General features: G+C 37.9%; 1 protein-coding gene across 3 annotated transcripts in view; it reads left to right on the forward strand.

The window, feature by feature from the left end:
• The window catches only part of LOC127437014 (receptor-type tyrosine-protein phosphatase R-like), a 36,082-nt gene that overhangs the window by 2,849 nt on the left and 14,846 nt on the right, over positions 1-18,387 (forward strand). For all 3 annotated transcript variants that reach the window (XM_051691611.1, XM_051691612.1, XM_051691614.1), the window contains 5 exons: positions 10,008-10,363; positions 14,547-14,736; positions 15,144-15,228; positions 17,857-17,936; positions 18,213-18,350. In XM_051691611.1, the coding sequence (XP_051547571.1) occupies positions 10,008-10,363; positions 14,547-14,736; positions 15,144-15,228; positions 17,857-17,936; positions 18,213-18,350 (849 nt within the window). The remainder of the gene's footprint in view (positions 1-10,007; positions 10,364-14,546; positions 14,737-15,143; positions 15,229-17,856; positions 17,937-18,212; positions 18,351-18,387) is intronic.

Here is an 18,387-nt window from a genome sequence, read left to right on the forward strand (position 1 = left end):
CTTGCCCTCATGTAACATAATAATGTTTGTTCTAAAGTTATTTACATAAAGATATTATATAGTGCTTACGATTATTGTGACAAAAAATTGTGTATTGAAGGTGTTAATCATGTGGAAGAGTAAATCAATGATCGCAATGCAAGTGTGAATTTAAGTGAAAGTTTTTGTCTTTTTTGTCTCACGAAATAATTTTAACTTGGTTAAAGTAAGAACAGACCATAATGATGCACTGTATCCATAGCAACACACTCATGCTGATGAGATAGTGACCTCTGTTGGGGAAATTAAGAAACAAATAAAAACTACATGAAATCAAACAAGAAGAATGCTATCTGCAGCTGCAGACTGATATCTTACACTTTCATTCCAGAGGAAATGGCCTGATATGTGGTGACCTAAACGCAAGAACTGGGAGAGAAGTTGATTATATAAATATAGTAGATGATATTCACATATAGGATGACACCATATTTCAATCAACATCTATTATCAGTCAAAGAAACAGCTATGACGGTTTAGTCAACACAAATGGAAAGCAGATGTTAAAGCTGAGTAAAGGTTTGGGGCTTTACATCATAAATGGTACAATCAGAGGAGATTCGCTCGTTAGATTTATGTACTGCTCCATATTAGTAGCTAGTGTGGTTGATTATTCAATTACAGACATTAATCCAAACTTCATCAATGCGTTTACAGTGAGACCTCGACTCCCAATTTCTGATCACTGTCAAACAGTGCTCTTCTTAAAACAATCAAACGAATGGACCAAGACTCCTTCTCAAGAATCAGAACAATTATTTTCTTTGAAAATCAAACACAAATGGAACCAATCAAACACTGAAAAACTCAAAGATAACATGAACAGCTCTATAATATTACATATGTTAGATGATTTCATGTCTACTAATTCCCCCCAGAGGTAAATGGAATAATTTCAGCAACAGACAAAATTAATTGCATATTTGAAACACTGGCCATTTCATAACACTAGACAACCAAACAAACCTAAAACAAATAAACAACAAATAAAAAATGCTGTCTGGTTCGATAATGAATGTAAATGTCTTCAAAAAAGAACTAAGACCAATTAGATGACAATGATCACTTACTCAAACTCCCTGAAAAAGTACAAAAGACTCATATGCAACAAAAGAGAGAACTATTGTAAAGTTAAAATTAATGAAATTGATCAATCAATTGATCAAAACACATTTTGAATTTTTGAAAGACCCAAATCTGAAACACCACTCCAAAATGCCAAAATTGGAAAAACTTACTTTAAAGAGCTACATCAAAAAATGTAACCAACAGACCTCAACAAGTTCCACACGCCCCACAGCACAACCCCCCCCCCCAGATTATTATTATTTTTTTAATAAAAACAATAAAAAAACTATCAAAACCCTTTGGATACATATATAACGCTTTCAGAAATAAAAGAACATATTAAAGATGTTAAATTAAAGAAAGCATTGGACAAGACAGCATTAGTAATGGAATGCTTAAATACATCTGGCATCTTCCCTGAGATCTGGTCTGAAGGACTGATCACTCCTATATACAAAAAGTTGATACATTTGACCCCAATAATTATTGCGGTATTTCTGTGGGCAGTGCCCTAGGGAAGTTATTCTGCAGTATAATAAATACTCGTATAGTCACATTCCTTACAAAACACAACATCCTAAATAAATCACAAAATTGGCTTTTTACCCAAAACAATGCACATCAGATCACACCTACTCTCTCCATATCCTACTAGACAAAAACATCAAGGGCAAACAAAAGAAAATATTTGCATGCTTTGTAGATTTAAAAAAAAACATTTGACTCAATTTGGCATGATGGTTTACTTTAAAAACTCCTACAAATCGGCATTGGTGGGAAAACATCTGATATTATACAAACCATGTATGCAAAGAGTAAATGTGCAGTAAAAATTGGAAATCAGAGAAATGCATTCTTCCAGCAGGGCTGTGGAGTGAGACAGGGATGCTGTCTGAGTCCAACTCTATTCAACATCTATATAAATGATCTGTAGAAGCTCTGGAGTGGTCCAGCATCCCTGGCCTCACTCTACATGACACTGAAGTGAAGTGTCTGCTGTAAACAGATGATCTTCTGCTGCTGTCACCTACAGCAGAGGGGCTTCAGCACAGCCTCACCCTGCTAGAACAGTATTGTCACGACTGGGCACTCTCAGTCAACCTGGATAAAACCAGAGTTATGCTGTTCCAGAAGAAGGCAAGATCTCAGGGAAACCGATTCCAGTTCACTTACAGAGTAGAGGTCCTACAACACAGTTCTACCTACAGTTATCTGGGCGTTGAAATAAGTACATCTGGAGGATTTAACCTGACTGTAAATACACTGGGTGAAAAGGCTCGGAGGGCATTTTATGCCATCAAATTGCCATTCAGCCAAATAAAATTACCAATTACACCATGGACAAAATTATATAATTCTATAATAAAACCAATACTACTATATGGATGTGAAATATGACAAATTTTCATCATTGGGATAAAACTTATAGAAAAAATGCAACTGGAATTTGCAAAAAACTTTTTTGGTGTACATAGAAGCACCTCAAATAATGCCTGTAGGGCTGATTTAGGTCTACACCCCTTAAGCATTGAAATTCAGAAAAGAGTCGAACAATTCTGGCATCACCTCAAACAGTATGATCCAGAATCTATCAAATATAAAGCCCTCCTCGCCAAAGAAACCCCTGCTGTATCAAACCTCTGAATATTCTCGCTCTGAAACTTGTTAATGAAAGCAAATTTGATATCTACTCCAATTCCAAATTACATCAAAATTAAACATTAAAAACTGAATTTGAACTCCACAACAAACTTCAGTGCTATTCGGCCCTAAGTAGAACTACCAAATTCGCAAATTACTTGTCAATTAAACAATTTAATGAATATTTATTAGTATTTACATATTTCACTCTTCCTTTTTTCACTTTTACTTATTGTATTATCTTTTTTATTATATTTTTATATTTATTTATTTAAAATCTATATAGAAACAACTTTGTAATGCTTTGGCAATACTGTTAGAAAACTGCCATGCCAATAAAGCTGAATTGAATTGAATTGAAATCAATCATCAATAAAAAATAAACACATAAAAATAACATTTGCTCTTGCATTGAATCAATGATCTCATTCCACTGAAATCATCTTAAAGAACTAACTCAATTAAAATAAGACTTATGTAAAGCATGATAAAGGAGTTGATTTTGAGTTCTGTAGAGCAGCAAAGCAATGAAGTATTAGCTGTAATCATGCACTTATGTTATGAGATCATGGTGAGATGTTTTGAATTCTTTAAGGGCTTCAATACTTATTTCTTAACATGAATGAAAAACATTTAAACACGTTTAAATAAATAAAAATTTATGTCTAGTATTTAATCACTAAAGGTATTCAGATTTAAAATCAAATCAAATCAAATCAAATCAAATCACTTTATTGTCACACAGCCATATACACAAGTGCAATGGTGTGTGAAATTCTTGGGTGCAGTTCCGATCAACATAGCAGTCGTGACAGTGATGAGACATATACCAATTTACAATAACATCAAACTAACACAGCACAATTTAAAGTCTAATATACACATAATTACAACACAATATACAAATAATAACATACACTGTACAGTATACAATATGCACTATATAGATACACATTATTCAATAAAAATAAAAAATAAAAATATATAAAAAAGTATATATAGTATATATAGAATGTACAGTATTGTACTGTATTGACATTCAGGCTGTCGGTTGATAGTCAGTTGTTAAGAGAGAACATAATATAATAATAATAATATAATTTATGACAGTCCGGTGTGAGATATAAGAGTAAGAGTAATAAAGTGCAGTGCTGATGTATTTTGATCGTGGGAGATCAAGAGTTCAGAAGTCTGATTGCATGGGGGAAGAAGCTGTCATGGAGTTGGCTGGTGCGGGTCCTGATGCTGCGATACCGCCTGCCTGATGGTAGCAGTGAGAACAGCCCATGGCTCGGGTGGCTGGAGTCTCTGATGATCCTCCAAGCTTTTTTCACACACCGCCTTGTATATATTTCCTGGAGGGAGGGAAGCTCACCTCCGATGATGTGTCTGGCAGTTCGCACCACCCTTTGCAATGCTTTGCGGTTGTGGGCGGTGCTATTGCCGTACCAGGTGGAGATGCAGCCAATCAGGATGCTCTCCACAGTGCAGGTGTAGAACCGTGTGAGGATGTGGCGGTTCATTCCAAACTTCCTCAGCTGTCTCAGGAAGAAGAGGCGCTGATGAGCCTTCTTCACAACGACTTCAGTGTGGATGGACCATGTGAGTTCCTCAGTGATGTGGACACCCAGGAACTTGAAGCTGCTGACTCTCTCCACTGGTGCTCCATTGATGGTGATGGGACTGTGTTCTCTGTCTTTTCTTCTGAAGTCCACCACAAGCTCCTTTGTCTTACTGATGTTGAGGGTGAGGTTGTACTCCTGACACCAGTGTGTCAGAGTGTGCACCTCCTCTCTGTAGGCTGTTTCATCATTGTCAGTGATCAGACCTACCACCGTCGTGTCATCAGCAAACTTAATGATGGCATTGGAGCTATGTGTTGCCACACAGTCATGTGTGTACAAGGAATACAGTAGTGGGCTGAGAACACAGCCCTGTGGGGCTCCAGTGTTGAGGGTCAGTGATGAGGAGATGTTGCTGCCTATTCTAACCACCTGGCGTCTGCTTGACAGGAAGTCCAGGATCCAGCTGCACAACGAGCTGTTTAAGCCCAGAGCCAGGAGTTTCTCATCTAGCTTGGAGGGCACTATGGTGTTGAATGCTGAGCTGTAGTCTACAAACAGCATTCTCACATAAGTGTTCTTTTTTTCCAGGTGGGAGAGAGCAGTGTGTATTGTAGATGCAATGGCATCATCAGTGGAGCGGTTGTTGCGATTTAAAGACATTTCTACAAACAGTTCAGTTTGCTCATTTACTTTGACACTATTTTATGGCCCATTTAATTAGTTCTAAATGAAGTGATGTCATAAACACTGGTTGGCTGTTCGCTGTTGGCACCACAACAACGCACACAGTCCCAAACGTTTCACTAGTGACTGTCCTGATGTCAGAGGCAGCAGACCGGGCAAAATCAGTGCATGCATTGCTTGCGAAACAAATAACTTCATCAGATACATGGCTACTTTTGAATGACTGTTAATGGAGAAAGATGCTTTTTGCCCCACAGTTGAGAAGCACAATCCTACTCAGTGATGTAGTTAAATCCACTTTTTTGTTGCTTTTCACTCAAGAAAACAATACTTTGAAATGCTAAAATACTATGTTCATGTATTATCCTGGATCCTATCAGATATCACTTATTCCATGAAAAATCTGTTTGTAGTTTGTTCATTGTATGTTTATAGCTAAAACCACTGCTTTTGAAATTTCTCGAAATGTCGTTTTCCACCTCTAAATAAATAAATAAATAAGAAATTATATTTTATAATTAAGCAACATCCCCCCTATTCCATAAATTCTCATTACCGTAATGCAAAAAAATTGATCACATATCATTCATGTTTTATAAAAATTATATATTACTTAATATACAGTATAATCATGGTACTATTAGTTGCACTGCCTTTAATTTATGCTAATTTAAATAAATAAAAGTTATTGTATTAAAGTAATTTTTTTAATGTTTACGGTAATTAAAATCACCATTGAGAATAATGGGAATTACAAAAATTGTCTGGACACATTACAGTAATGAGATTTTGAGGGGAAATATGCTTAATTGTGATATTCTGGTGCTAGTGAAACTTTGTAATATGGCTTTTTTTGTACCACTGTCTCCTTAATCAGAATCAGAATCAGAATCAGAATCAGCTTTATTGCCAAGTATGCTTACACATGCAAGGAATTTGTCTTGGTGACAGGAGCTTCCAGTGCACAACAATACAAAAACAATACAAAAACAGCAGCAAGACATAGATAATAATAAAAAATAAAAAATAGTTATACACATACACACAGACACACGCATAAATACATACACACATACACATACACTACCGGTCAAAAGTTTTGAAACACTTGACTGAAATGTTTCTCATGATCTTAAAAATCTTTTGATCTGAAGGCGTATGCTTAAATGTTTGAAATTAGTTTTGTAGACAAAAATATAATTGTGCCACCATATTAATTTATTTCATTATAAAACTAAAATTTAATAAAAAATAAAAACGTTTTTGAAATTGATGACTTGGACCAAATAATACAGAAAAGCAGCCAATAAGTGCCCAACATAGATGGAAACTCCTTCAATACTGTTTAAAAAGCATCCCAGAGTGATACCTCAAGAAGTTGGTTGAGAAAATGTCAAGAGTACATGTCTGCAAATTCTAGGCAAAGGGTGACTACTTTGAAGATGCTAAAATATAACTGTTTTGATTTATTTTGGATTTTGTTCAGTCACAACATAATTCCGATAGTTCCATTTATGTTATTCCATAGTTTTGATGACTTTACTATTATTCTAAATGTGAAAAAAACAATTATAATAAAGAATGAGTAAGTGTTTCAAAACTTTTGACCGGTAGTGTACGTAGTGCAATCTAATACAAATCTGTATCTGTTATGTACAGTGCAAATACAAATCTGTTATATACAGTGCAAATGTTTGTTTTTTTTCATTGGAATGAAATGGCAGAAGAGGTTGGATGTGTTGGATAAATATAAAAAAAGACTAAACTGTGTATTGCATTATTGCTCAATGGGGCAATTTATCTGTTCATGAGATGGATAGCCTGAGGGAAAAAACTGTTCCTGTGCCTGACGGTTCTGGTGCTCAGAGCTCTGAAGCGTCGGCCAGAAGGCAACAGTTCAAAAAGGTAATGGGCAGGGTGAGTGGGGTCCAGAGTGATTTTTCCAGCCTTTTTCCTCACTCTGGAAGTGTATAGTTCTTGAAGGGGGGGCAGGGAGCAACCAATAATCCTCTCAGCAGTCCGAATTGTCCTTTGTAGTCTTCTGATGTCTGATTTCGTAGCTGAACCAAACCAGACAGTTACTGAAGTGCAGAGGACAGACTCAATGACTGCTGAGTAGAACTGTATCAGCAGCGCCTGTGGCAGGTTGAACTTCCTCAGCTGGCGAAGAAAGTACAACCTCTGCTGGGCCTTTTTCACAATGGAGTCAATGTGTGTCTCCCACTTCAGGTCTTGTGAGATGGTAGTGCCCAGGAACCTGAATGACTCAACTGCTGCCACAGTGCTGTTTAGAATGGTGAGGGGGGTCAGTGTTGGGGTGTTCCTCCTAAAGTCCACAATCATCTCCACCGTTTTGAGTGTGTTCAGCTCAAGGTTGTTTTGACTGCACCAGACAGCCAGCTGTTCAACCTTACTTCTGTATGCAGACTCATTGTCATCTCGGATGAGGCCGATGACAGTGGTGTCGTCTGCAAACTTCAGGAGCTTGACAGAGGGGTCTTTAGCAATGCAGTCATTGGTGTAGAGGGAGAAGAGTAGTGTGGAGAGCACACATCCCTGGGGGGCACCAATGCTGATTGTACAGGTGCTGGAAGTGAGTTTCCCCTGTCTCACAAGCTGCTGCCTGTCCGTCAGAAAGCTAGTAATCCACTGACAGATGGACATGGGAACAGAGAGTTTGTGTAATTTATTCTGGAGTATAGCTGGGATGATGGTATTGAAAGCCGAACTGAAGTCCACAAAAAGGATCCTTGCATATGTCCCTGGTCTGTCCAGATGTTGCAGGATATGATGCAATCCCATGTTGACTGCATCATCCACAGACCTGTTTGCTCGATAAGCAAATTGAAGGGGATCTAGAAAGGGTCCAGTGATGTTCTTCAGGTGGGCCAACACCAGTCTCTCAAATGATTTCATGACCACAGACATCAGGGCGACAGTTCTGTAGTCATTAAGTCCTGTGATTTTTGGTTTCTTTGGGATGGGGATGATAGTGGAACGTTTGAAGCAGCATGGGACTTCACACTGCTCCAGTGATCTATTGAAGATCTGTGTGAAAATGGGGGCCAGCTGGTTAGCACAGGATCGAAGACACGCTGGTGAGACGCCATCTGGGCCTGAAGATTTCCACGTCTTTTGTTTCTGAAAGACACGGCTCACATCATCTTCATAGATCTTAAGTGCAGGTTGAGTAGCAGGAGGGGGGAGGAGGGGGGTTGTAGGAGGTGTTGTTGTTTGTGTGAAGTGAAGGTCAGAGTGGGTGTGGGGTGTGAGATTGGGCCTTTCAAATCTGCAGTAGAACACATTCAGGTCATCAGTCAGTTGTTGGTCCACCACAGGGTTGGGGGTAGGAGTCCTGTAATTTGTGAAAACTTGTTTTTCAGCTTCTCAGAGTATCTTCTTTTAGCCACTCTGATGTCCTTGTTCAGTGTGTTCCTGGCCTGATTGTACAAGACTTTATCCCCACCTCTGTAAGCATCCTCTTTGGCTGACGAAGCTGCCTGAGCTCTGCTGTAAACCACGGTTTGTCATTGTTGAACTTTAAATAAGTCCTAGTAGGAATGCACTTATCCTCACAGAAACTGATATTGATGTAACAGTATCTGTGAGCTCATCCAGGTCTGTGGCTGCAGCCTCAAAAACACTCCAATCCGTGCAATGGAAGCAGGCTTGTAGTTCCCGCTCTGCTTCATTGGTCCATCTCTTTACAGTCCTTACTACTGGCTTGGTTGATTTTAATTTCTGCCTGTAGGTTGGAAGAAGATGAACCAGACAGTGATCAGAGAGTCCCAAAGCTGCTCTAGGGACAGAGCGATATACATTCTTTATTGATGTGTAGCAATAATTCAGTATGTTCCTGTCTCTGTTGGGGCATGTAATGTGCTGTTTGTATTTCGGCAGTTCATGTGTGAGATTTGCTTTGTTAAAATCCCCAAGAATAATAATAACTGAGTCCGGGTATTGTTGTTCCGTTTCTGTGATTTGATCAGCCAGCTGTTACAGCGCCGCATTCAAACACACGTTTGGCGCGATATACACACTCACCAGAATAAACGAGGAAAACTCCCGTGGTGAGTAGAAAGGCTAACAGTTAATAAAGAGCGCTTCCAAATTAGGACAGTACATCCTCTTTAACGTTGTTACATCTGTACACCAACTTTCATTGATGTAAAAGCATGTTCCACTGCCTCTCGTTTTCCCCGTTAAATCTGCGATGCAATCTGCTCTGAACAGCTGGAAGCCCAGCAGATGTAACGTGTTGTCCAGTATGGCTTCACTCAGCTAGGATTCTGTGAAGCACAAGGGTGAGGAGATGTAGTTCGTCCGTTTTGTTAGGAAGAAAGCGGAGATTCGCAATATGAATGCTTGGCAGCGTTGTTCAAAAGCCCCGCCGACGGAGTTTGACCAGCGCATCGGCTCGTCTTCCTCGCCTGCGTCTCCTGAACAACACAGCCTCCAACGCCTAGCAAATGTCTAGCAAAACGTCTGAATATTCAAAAACCGGGAAAAGACTGTCTGGTATAAGCTGTCGAATGTTCAGCAGTTCGTCTCTGGTAAAACTGACTGGAAAAAGATTACTAAACACAGGACAAACAAACAAAAACAACAAAACAGTAGGAGCGCTCCACACCGAGGCTGCCATCCGCGGCGCATTCATGATGAGATTTAGGATGATTCGCTTATGTTTTCCTCTTTTTTAAGTTGCTTTGGATAAAAGCGTCTGCCAAATGAATAAATGTAAATGTAAATGAAAAACAATGCCACATTGCAAAAGTGCTTTTCCACCATTGGGCCAAATGGTTCTCGTGGCGAAATGAGTTCCGTGCCAACTGCGGTTTCTTTTTCCACCGGGGTGCTACGAATTCAGGATTAGATTTGTTTTGTTTTTTAAATTTAAAAAGTTATTTTTTATTTTCAGGTGGAATGTGACCTAGACATGTCTTTTAACCTTTTACCCAACACCCAGTGGAGAGTCATGGAATATTATGAAGTAATTCTTCTTTTCCTCAGGTGCTTTACCGACTGAAGGAGAAAGAACTGTTGGATCAGCAGTTGAAAGATCCGTCATCACCCCTCCAGGACTTGGAGCTGTCGCAGATCCCTGTTCATGGTGCTCAGCCCCCTCTGACTCTCAAGAACAGCATGGTACAGGCCAACCAGACCTCCAAAAAATCCTGTGCCACCAATTCTACCAACACCATCAGCACAAGCATCCCGTCCTATAACGTCAACATCCCCCATACTGATTCCGGCGTGAGCTCAGAGCTACAGTGCCCCACTGGACATTCTGTGGCTGAACTCAAACCCAGCATCTCCTCCGCACATTCACCATTTAGGATGAAACCCGTTGCAGGACTGCAGGAGAGGTAAGAGGTTATACAAGTACCCAATCCATACAGAAATCTGATATATGGCAATATATGTAAAACACACGGATGAAATATTTTCTGATATAATAGGTCACATACACACACACTACCGGTGAAAAGTTTTGAAACACTTACTCATTCTTTATTATAATTTTTTCTTCACATTTTAGAATAATAGTAAAGTCATCAAAACTATGGAATAACATAAATGGAACTATGGGAATTATGTTGTGACTAAACAAAATCCAAAATAAATCAAAACTGTTATATTTTAGCATCTTCAAAGTAGTCACCCTTTGCCTAGAATTTGCAGACATGTACTCTTGACATTTTCTTAAACAGCTTCTTGAGGTATCACCCTGGGATGCTTTTTAAACAGTATTGAAGGAGTTCCCATCTATGTTGGGCACTTATTGGCTGCTTTTCTTTATTATTTGGTCCAAGTCATCAATTTAAAAAATTATTATTTTTTTTAATTAAGTTTTAGATTTATAATGAAATAAATTAATATGGTGGCACAATTATATTTTTGTCTACAAAACTAATTTCAAACATTTAAGCATACGCCTTCAGATCAAAAGATTTCAAAAGATTGATATATTGATTTCAAAACTTGATATATGTATATATATATATATATATATATATATGTGTATATATATATATATATATATATATATATATATATATATATATATATATATATATTAGGGCTGTCAATTGATTCAAATTTTTAATCGAATTAATTACATTGTATGCTAATTAAATTAATTGCAATTAATCACATATAACAATATATTTCCTAAAAGCCCCTCAAATAGCAATAATTCAATATATATAATGATTAAATACTTATAAATAGTTATATTCAAATAATTATACATACAATACAGTATATATATATATATATATATATATATATATATATATATATATATATATATATATATATTATAAAAAATTATAATATAGATAATTAAAATGCATTACATCATTGTAGCACACGAGTAAAGATGAAAAAAGACGGTAACACTTTACAATAAGGTTCTATTTGTTAACATTAGTTAAAACCATTAGTTTACATGAAATAACAATGAGCAATACTTTTACAACTTTTATTAATCTTATTTAATGTTAATTTCAACATATATTAATACATTTTTTAAATCAAAATTTGTTTGTTAACATAAGTTAATGCACTATAAGCTAATATGAACTAACAACGAACAATTGTATTTTTATTAACTAATATTAACAAAGATTAATAAATGCTGTAAACAATATATTGTTAACTGTTTGTTCATGATACCTAATGCATTAACTAATATTAACAAATATAACCTTTTTGTAAAGTGTTACCAAAAAGACAATTCAAAAATTGGCTTTAGTATGCAATATTTTGTTTATTTCCACATTATTGAACTTATGTCATCTGCCTATCATTGGCCTACAGTTCACACAATCCATTTTGCAATTGACTTCTTCAATCAGTCTGAGATATATTTATTATGAGGGCTTTTCTAAGGACGGGTCAATGCACACCAAAAGCGTCTGACGCAGGAGTGTCTCGTTTGCGTCGCATCATAAACATACCGTTTTAGGTCGCTGTGTCAAGTTAAATGTAGTTTGAAGCTTAGAAAAATGTCTTGAGATCCCTGCGTTCGTATTTGCACTCCATCAAGCTGTGACTGAATGCAAGTACGTGTCCTCATCTTGTTTTGTATGCTGACGGTGAGTGTGGTTTGTCCTCTGTATAAGCGCATTGCCCAAACAGCTGAAGTTTCGCTTACTGCCCCGTGGAGAAAACAGGTGGTACTCCAAGCTTGAATTGCTCAGATGGAAGGAATATCCCTTATTATGGTCCGGGGACATGATTAATTGCATTATTTTTTTTAACACGCTATTTTTTTATATAATTAATCGTACTGAATTAACACCTTAAATCGAAAACCCTAATATATATATATATATATATATATATATATATATATATATATATATATATATATATATATATATATATATTCAGTTGTGCTCAAAAGTTTGCATACCCTTGGAGAATTGGTAATATATGTACCATTTTTAAAGAAAACATGAGTGAGCAGGCAAAACACATTTCTTTTATTTCTTATGGGATTCATATTCAACTGTAGGTTATAACAGAATGGCACAATCATAAAACAAAACATGGCAACAAAGAAAAAAATGAAATGACCCCTGTTCAAAAGTCTGCATTCCCTTAGTTCTTAATACTGTGTATTGCCCCCTTTAGCATCAATGACAGCATGCAGTCTTTTGTAATAGTTGTCTATGAGGCCCCAAATTCTTGCAGGTGGTATAGCTGCCCATTCATCTTGGCAAAATGCCTCCAGGCCATGCAAAGTCTTTGGTCGTCTTGCATGAACCGGACGTTTGAGATCTCCCCAGAGTGGCTCGATGACATTAAGGTCAGGAGACTGTGATGGCCACTCCAGAACCTTCACCTTTTTCTGCTTTAACCACTGGAGGGTCAACTTGGCCTTGTGCTTAGGGTCATTGTCGTGCTGGAAAGTCCAAGAGCGTCCCATGCGCAGTTTTCATGCAGAAGAATGCAAATTGTCTGCCAGTATTTTCTGATAACATGCTGCATTCATCTTGCCATAAATTTTCATAAGATTCCCCGTGCCTTTAGAGCTCAAACACCCCCAAAACATCAGTGAGCCACCACCATGCTTCACAGTGGGGATGGTATTCTTTTCACTATAGGCCTTGTTGATCTCTCTCCAAACATAGCGCTTACGGTTGTGACCATAAAGCTCTATTTTGGTCTCGTCACTCCAAATTACAGTGTGCCAGAAGCTTTGAGGCGTGTCAAGGTGTTGTCGGGCATATTGTAACCGGGATTTTTTGTGGCATTGGTGCAGTAAAGGCTTCTTTCTGGCAACTCGACCATGCAGCTCATTTTTGTTCAAGTATTGTCGTATTGTGCTCCTTGAAACAACCACACCGTCTTTTTCCAGAGCAGCCTGTATTTCTCCTGAGGTTACCTGTGGGTTTTTCTTTGTATCCCGTACAATTCTTCTGGCAGTTGTGGCTGAAATCTTTCTTGGTCTACCTGACCTTGGCTTGGTATCAAGAGATCCCTGAATTTTCCACTTCTTAATAAGTGATTGAACATTACTCACTGGCATTTTCAAGGCTTTGGATATCTTTTTATTTCCTTTTCCATCTTTATAAAGTTCCATTACCTTGTTACGCAGGTCTTTTGACAGTTCTTTTCTGCTCCCCATGGCTCAGTATCTAGCCTGCTCAGTGCATCCACATGAGAGCTAACAAACTCATTGACTATTTGTACACAGACACTAATTGCAATTTAAAAAGCCACAGGTGTGGGAAATTAACCTTTAATTGCCATTTAAACCTGTGTGTGTGTCACCTTGTGTGTCTGTGACAAGGCCAAACATTCAAGGGTATGTAAACTTTTGATCAGGGCCATTTGGGTGATTTCTGTTATCATTATGATTTAAAAAGGAGCCAAACAACTATGTGATGATAAATGGCTTCATATGATCATTATCCTTAAATAAAAGACAGATTTTTGCATGATCAGTCATATTTTCAAAATCAATGCAAAATTTCACAATTTCTGCCAGGGTATGCAAACTTTTGAGCACAACTGTATATATATAGCCATATATTAGATTTATGTATGGGGACAAATGTAGTCCATGCAACTTGTGCATCATATTCCAAGTCTTCTGAAGTGTCCAGTCTTGGTTTTGGTTCCAGTTTTCAGAATGTTATTTTACAGCAAAAAACTTGACTTCCACCATAGCACTCCTTTGTACATTAATGAGCACGTGAGAGAAGCACGTTTAAAATCACTCGAAAGTAAAAACAGCGCAAGTTCATGCATGACCACATGAATGAGCTTCTCTTTTATATGCGTACATGAACATATAAAGTAGAGCTATGGCAGAAGTCAAGATTTTCAATGTATGTGTGCCTGTCATCAAGCATCAAGCCCAACAGGTCAATGGGTCAGTAATTCACTCCAGTATATTTATATTGCTCCATAAGAGCATAAATTGCTAATTGTTTTCCACTGAGCTCAGAAGTTGGCAAAAAGGGTGCCAAATTGAGTATGCGCCGCTTTTCGAACATTCCTCTCACATACAGTATCCATGTTATGTCTCTGCAGACGGGGTTCTAATGTCTCACTGGTTCTGGATATGAGCGCTTTAGGTTCTGTTGAGCCTGTAAGTTGTGGGGTCATGACCCCTTGTGAACGTGTGACTCAAGAATACCTGCAGTCAGCCAGTCGGGCGCTCTCACGGCAGCAGCTTCATGATGTCACACGCAACACCCAGATGCTTCATGCAGAGTTTGCGGTACGTTTGCGGTTTGCGGACACTACTGCACAACCACTAAATGGGTAGTTGATGAAATAGCATAAAATACTTTCGGGAAGTTGACATGGCCTGTGGTGTGACATGCTGTATTCTATATAATACTATTTTTAAACAGCATTTTGCTGCCACTCTTTTTTAATTTTTGCTAATTATTATATATGCTAATATACATATATATATTTAGGGCATCCAGATGCTAGAATACAAATGAATTACTATGTTTCAGTGGCATTGCATTCAAAGAAGTATTTAATAGATGTTTTGAGAGATATCTGGGTCCAAAACATAAAAATCTAACATTTACACTTTGCAGTGCTCCTTTAAAGGTTTTGACCACTTCCATTGCTAAGTTGAGCTTGTGCTTTAACTATACTTTTTTCCCACAGGAAATTCCCATGAATTTTGTGGATCAAAAAGAACTGGATATCCCAAATTATGGATCAAAAAACCGATACAGGACCATTTTACCAAGTGAGTATCTAGATATCCACTTCATTGTAAGTCATTATTGTCCTGGTAGGAAGGACTCACTCTCAAGTGGCACAGGTGACAATTCACATTGCGAGCATTCACCTTATTTATAAGTACCATGTCAGTGCCACAGAGAGAAAATATGCAATCTTTTCTGCATCATAGAGGCCCAATTTTGACATAGTAGAGGCCTCATTATGGCATCATAGAAGCCTCATTGTGAGATCATAGTGGCCTCATTATGACATCATAGAGACCCCATTATAACATCATAGAGGCCCCATTTTGACATCGTAGTGGCACATTATGATTTCATAGAGGCCCCATTATGACATCATAGAGGCCCCATTATGATTTCATTGAGGCCCCATTATGACATCATAGAGGCACCATTTTAACATCATAGAGGCACCATTATGATATCACAGAGGCCCCATCATGACATCAAAGATGACAGGTGGTTTTATCAGAACAGTAGATGCTCCTCCTGTTCCTTTACTCCATTCACACACAGATCTTCTGCTGTAAAAGCTTTATATGTGTATAAACAAATGCACATGAGAGTTAAAATGGAACACTTTTAACTGAAATCATTAATAAAGGCATTTTAAATGCATAAAGCTGCTTATAAAGATCAATATAAGAGTTGCACAAACAGAAGCTGATTTACTGTAAATGATGTGTGCAGAAATGAAAATGTGTATGTCTCATGCTGTATACAGTGAATTTGTAATGACTGATGATAATCAATAATGAGTGATCAATCAGGATCAGTCTAACAAACATGTTCCGAATGTTTTTAGATTAAAAGTGCTTAATTTTGTGTGTTACAGTGCAAATCTTTATATCTTTATATCAGTACCCTCTGAATGCACTGTTCGCACTTGTTTACACATGGGAAATTTGAATGTTGTTTGTAAAATGTTTTGACCAGGCTCACACTGGTCTTGGCTGTTTAGTGGTAAGCTAGTGAATTACAGTTGAAGTCAGAAGTTTACATAAACTTAGGTTGAAGTCATTAAAATCCATTATGTAACCACTCCACAGATTTAACATGAGCAAACTATAGTTTTGGCAAGTAATTTAGGACATCTGCTTTGTGCATGACACAAGTAAGTTTTCCAAACATTGTTTACAGACAGATTGTTTCACTTTTAATTGACTATATCACAATTCCAGTGGGTCAGAAGTTTACATACATAACTGTGCCTTTAAGCAGCTTGGAAAAGTCCAGAAAATGATGTCAAGCCTTTAAGCAATTAGCCAATTAGCTTCTGATTGGCTAGTTGGTTGATTTGAGTCAATTGAAGGTATACCTGTGGATGTATTTTAAGTCCTAACTTCAAACTCAGTGCCTCTTTGCTTGACATCATGGGGAAATTAAAAGAAATCATCCAAGACCTCAGAAAAATTGTGGACCTCCACAAGTCTGGTTTATCCTTGGGAGCAATTTCCAAATGCCTGAAGGTACCACGTTCATCTGTACAAACAATAGTATGCAAGTATAAACACCATGGGACCACGAAGCCATCATACCGCTCAGGAAGGAGATGCATTCTGTCTCTTAGAGATGAACGTAGTTCAGTGTGAAAAGTGCAAATCAATCCCAGAACAACAGCAAAGGACTCTTTGTGAAGATTTTGAAAAATCATCTTGTGAAGATGCTGGAGGAAACAGGTAGACAGTATCTATATTCACAGTAAAACTATGTCCTAAATCTGAGAGGCTGCTCAGCAAGGAAGAAGCCACTGCTCCAAAACTACCATAAAGCCAGACTACAGTTTGCAAGTGCACATGGGGACAAAGATCTTACTTTTTGGAGGAATCTCCTTTAACTGTTTGGTCATAATGACCATCGTTATGTTTAGAGGAAAAAAGGGTGAGGCTTGCAAGCCAAAGAACACCATCCCAACTGTGAAGCATGGGGGTAGCAGCATCATGTTGTGGGGTGCTTTACTGCAGGAGGGACTGGTGCACTTCACAAAATAGATGGCATCATGAGGAAGGAAAATGTGGATATATTGAAGCAACCTCTCAAGACATTAGCCAGGAAGTTAAAGCTCAGTAGCAAAGGGGTCTTCCGAATGGACAATGACCCAAAGCATGCATCCAAAGTTGTGGCAAAATGGCTTAAGGACAACAAAGTCAAGGTATTGGAATGGCTATCACAAAGCCCTGACCTCAATCCAATAGAAATTTTGTGGGCAGAACTGAAAAAGCGTGTGCGAGCAAGGAGTCCTACAAACCTGACTCAGTTACACCAGTTCTGTCTGGAGGCATGGGCCAAAATTCCAGCAACTTATTGTGAGAAGCTTGTGGAAGGCTACCCAATGCTACCAAATACTAACAAAGTGTATGTAAACTTCTGACACACTGGGAATGTGATAAAAGAAATAAAAGCTGAAATAAATCATTCTCTCTACTATTATTCTGACATTTCACATTCTTAAAATAAAGTAGTGATCCTAACTGACCTAAGACAGGGAATATTTTCTATGATTAAATGTCAGGAATTGTGAAAAACTGAGTTTAAATGTATTTGGCCAAGGTGTATGTAAACTTCTGACTTCAAATGTAAATAGAATGCTATAGAAATAATCTCTTCACCAAATCCATGGTTCCTTTCAGATCCACATTCCAGGGTTCTTCTGAAGACTAAGAACACCAACGACCTGCTCAGCAGTTACATTAATGCCAACTACATACGAGTAAGTTCAATGACAAATACATGCACTCTTCTCTTCAGGAACCCATTACAAATACTCTCTTATTGTCCTTCATTATAATTAATGTTCTACCATAACATCATAATCTTCAGTACAAGCCTAATACACACAGAAAGGAGGCGTTTGTGCTGAGAAGAATGACAATGACTTGGTAAACCCGAAAAGGAAAATTTCAGTCAACATTTACTCGCCGTCATGTTATACCAAATTCATAAGTAGCAAAAGTAGCATTCGCACAGTGTGCTGTTCCTTGTCCAGGGTTATCTTGGAGACGAGAGGGCTTTCATTGCCACTCAGGGTCCAATGATTAACACAGTGAATGACTTCTGGCAGATGGCCTGGCAAGAGGACTGTCCTGTCATCGTCATGATCACCAAACTCAAAGAGAAGAATGAAGTAATTCTCAATAAACATAACTGTCTCAGTGTTATTC

This window comes from Myxocyprinus asiaticus, chromosome 47 (assembly GCF_019703515.2).
Source record: "Myxocyprinus asiaticus isolate MX2 ecotype Aquarium Trade chromosome 47, UBuf_Myxa_2, whole genome shotgun sequence".
Lineage (NCBI taxonomy): Eukaryota > Metazoa > Chordata > Actinopteri > Cypriniformes > Catostomidae > Myxocyprinus > Myxocyprinus asiaticus.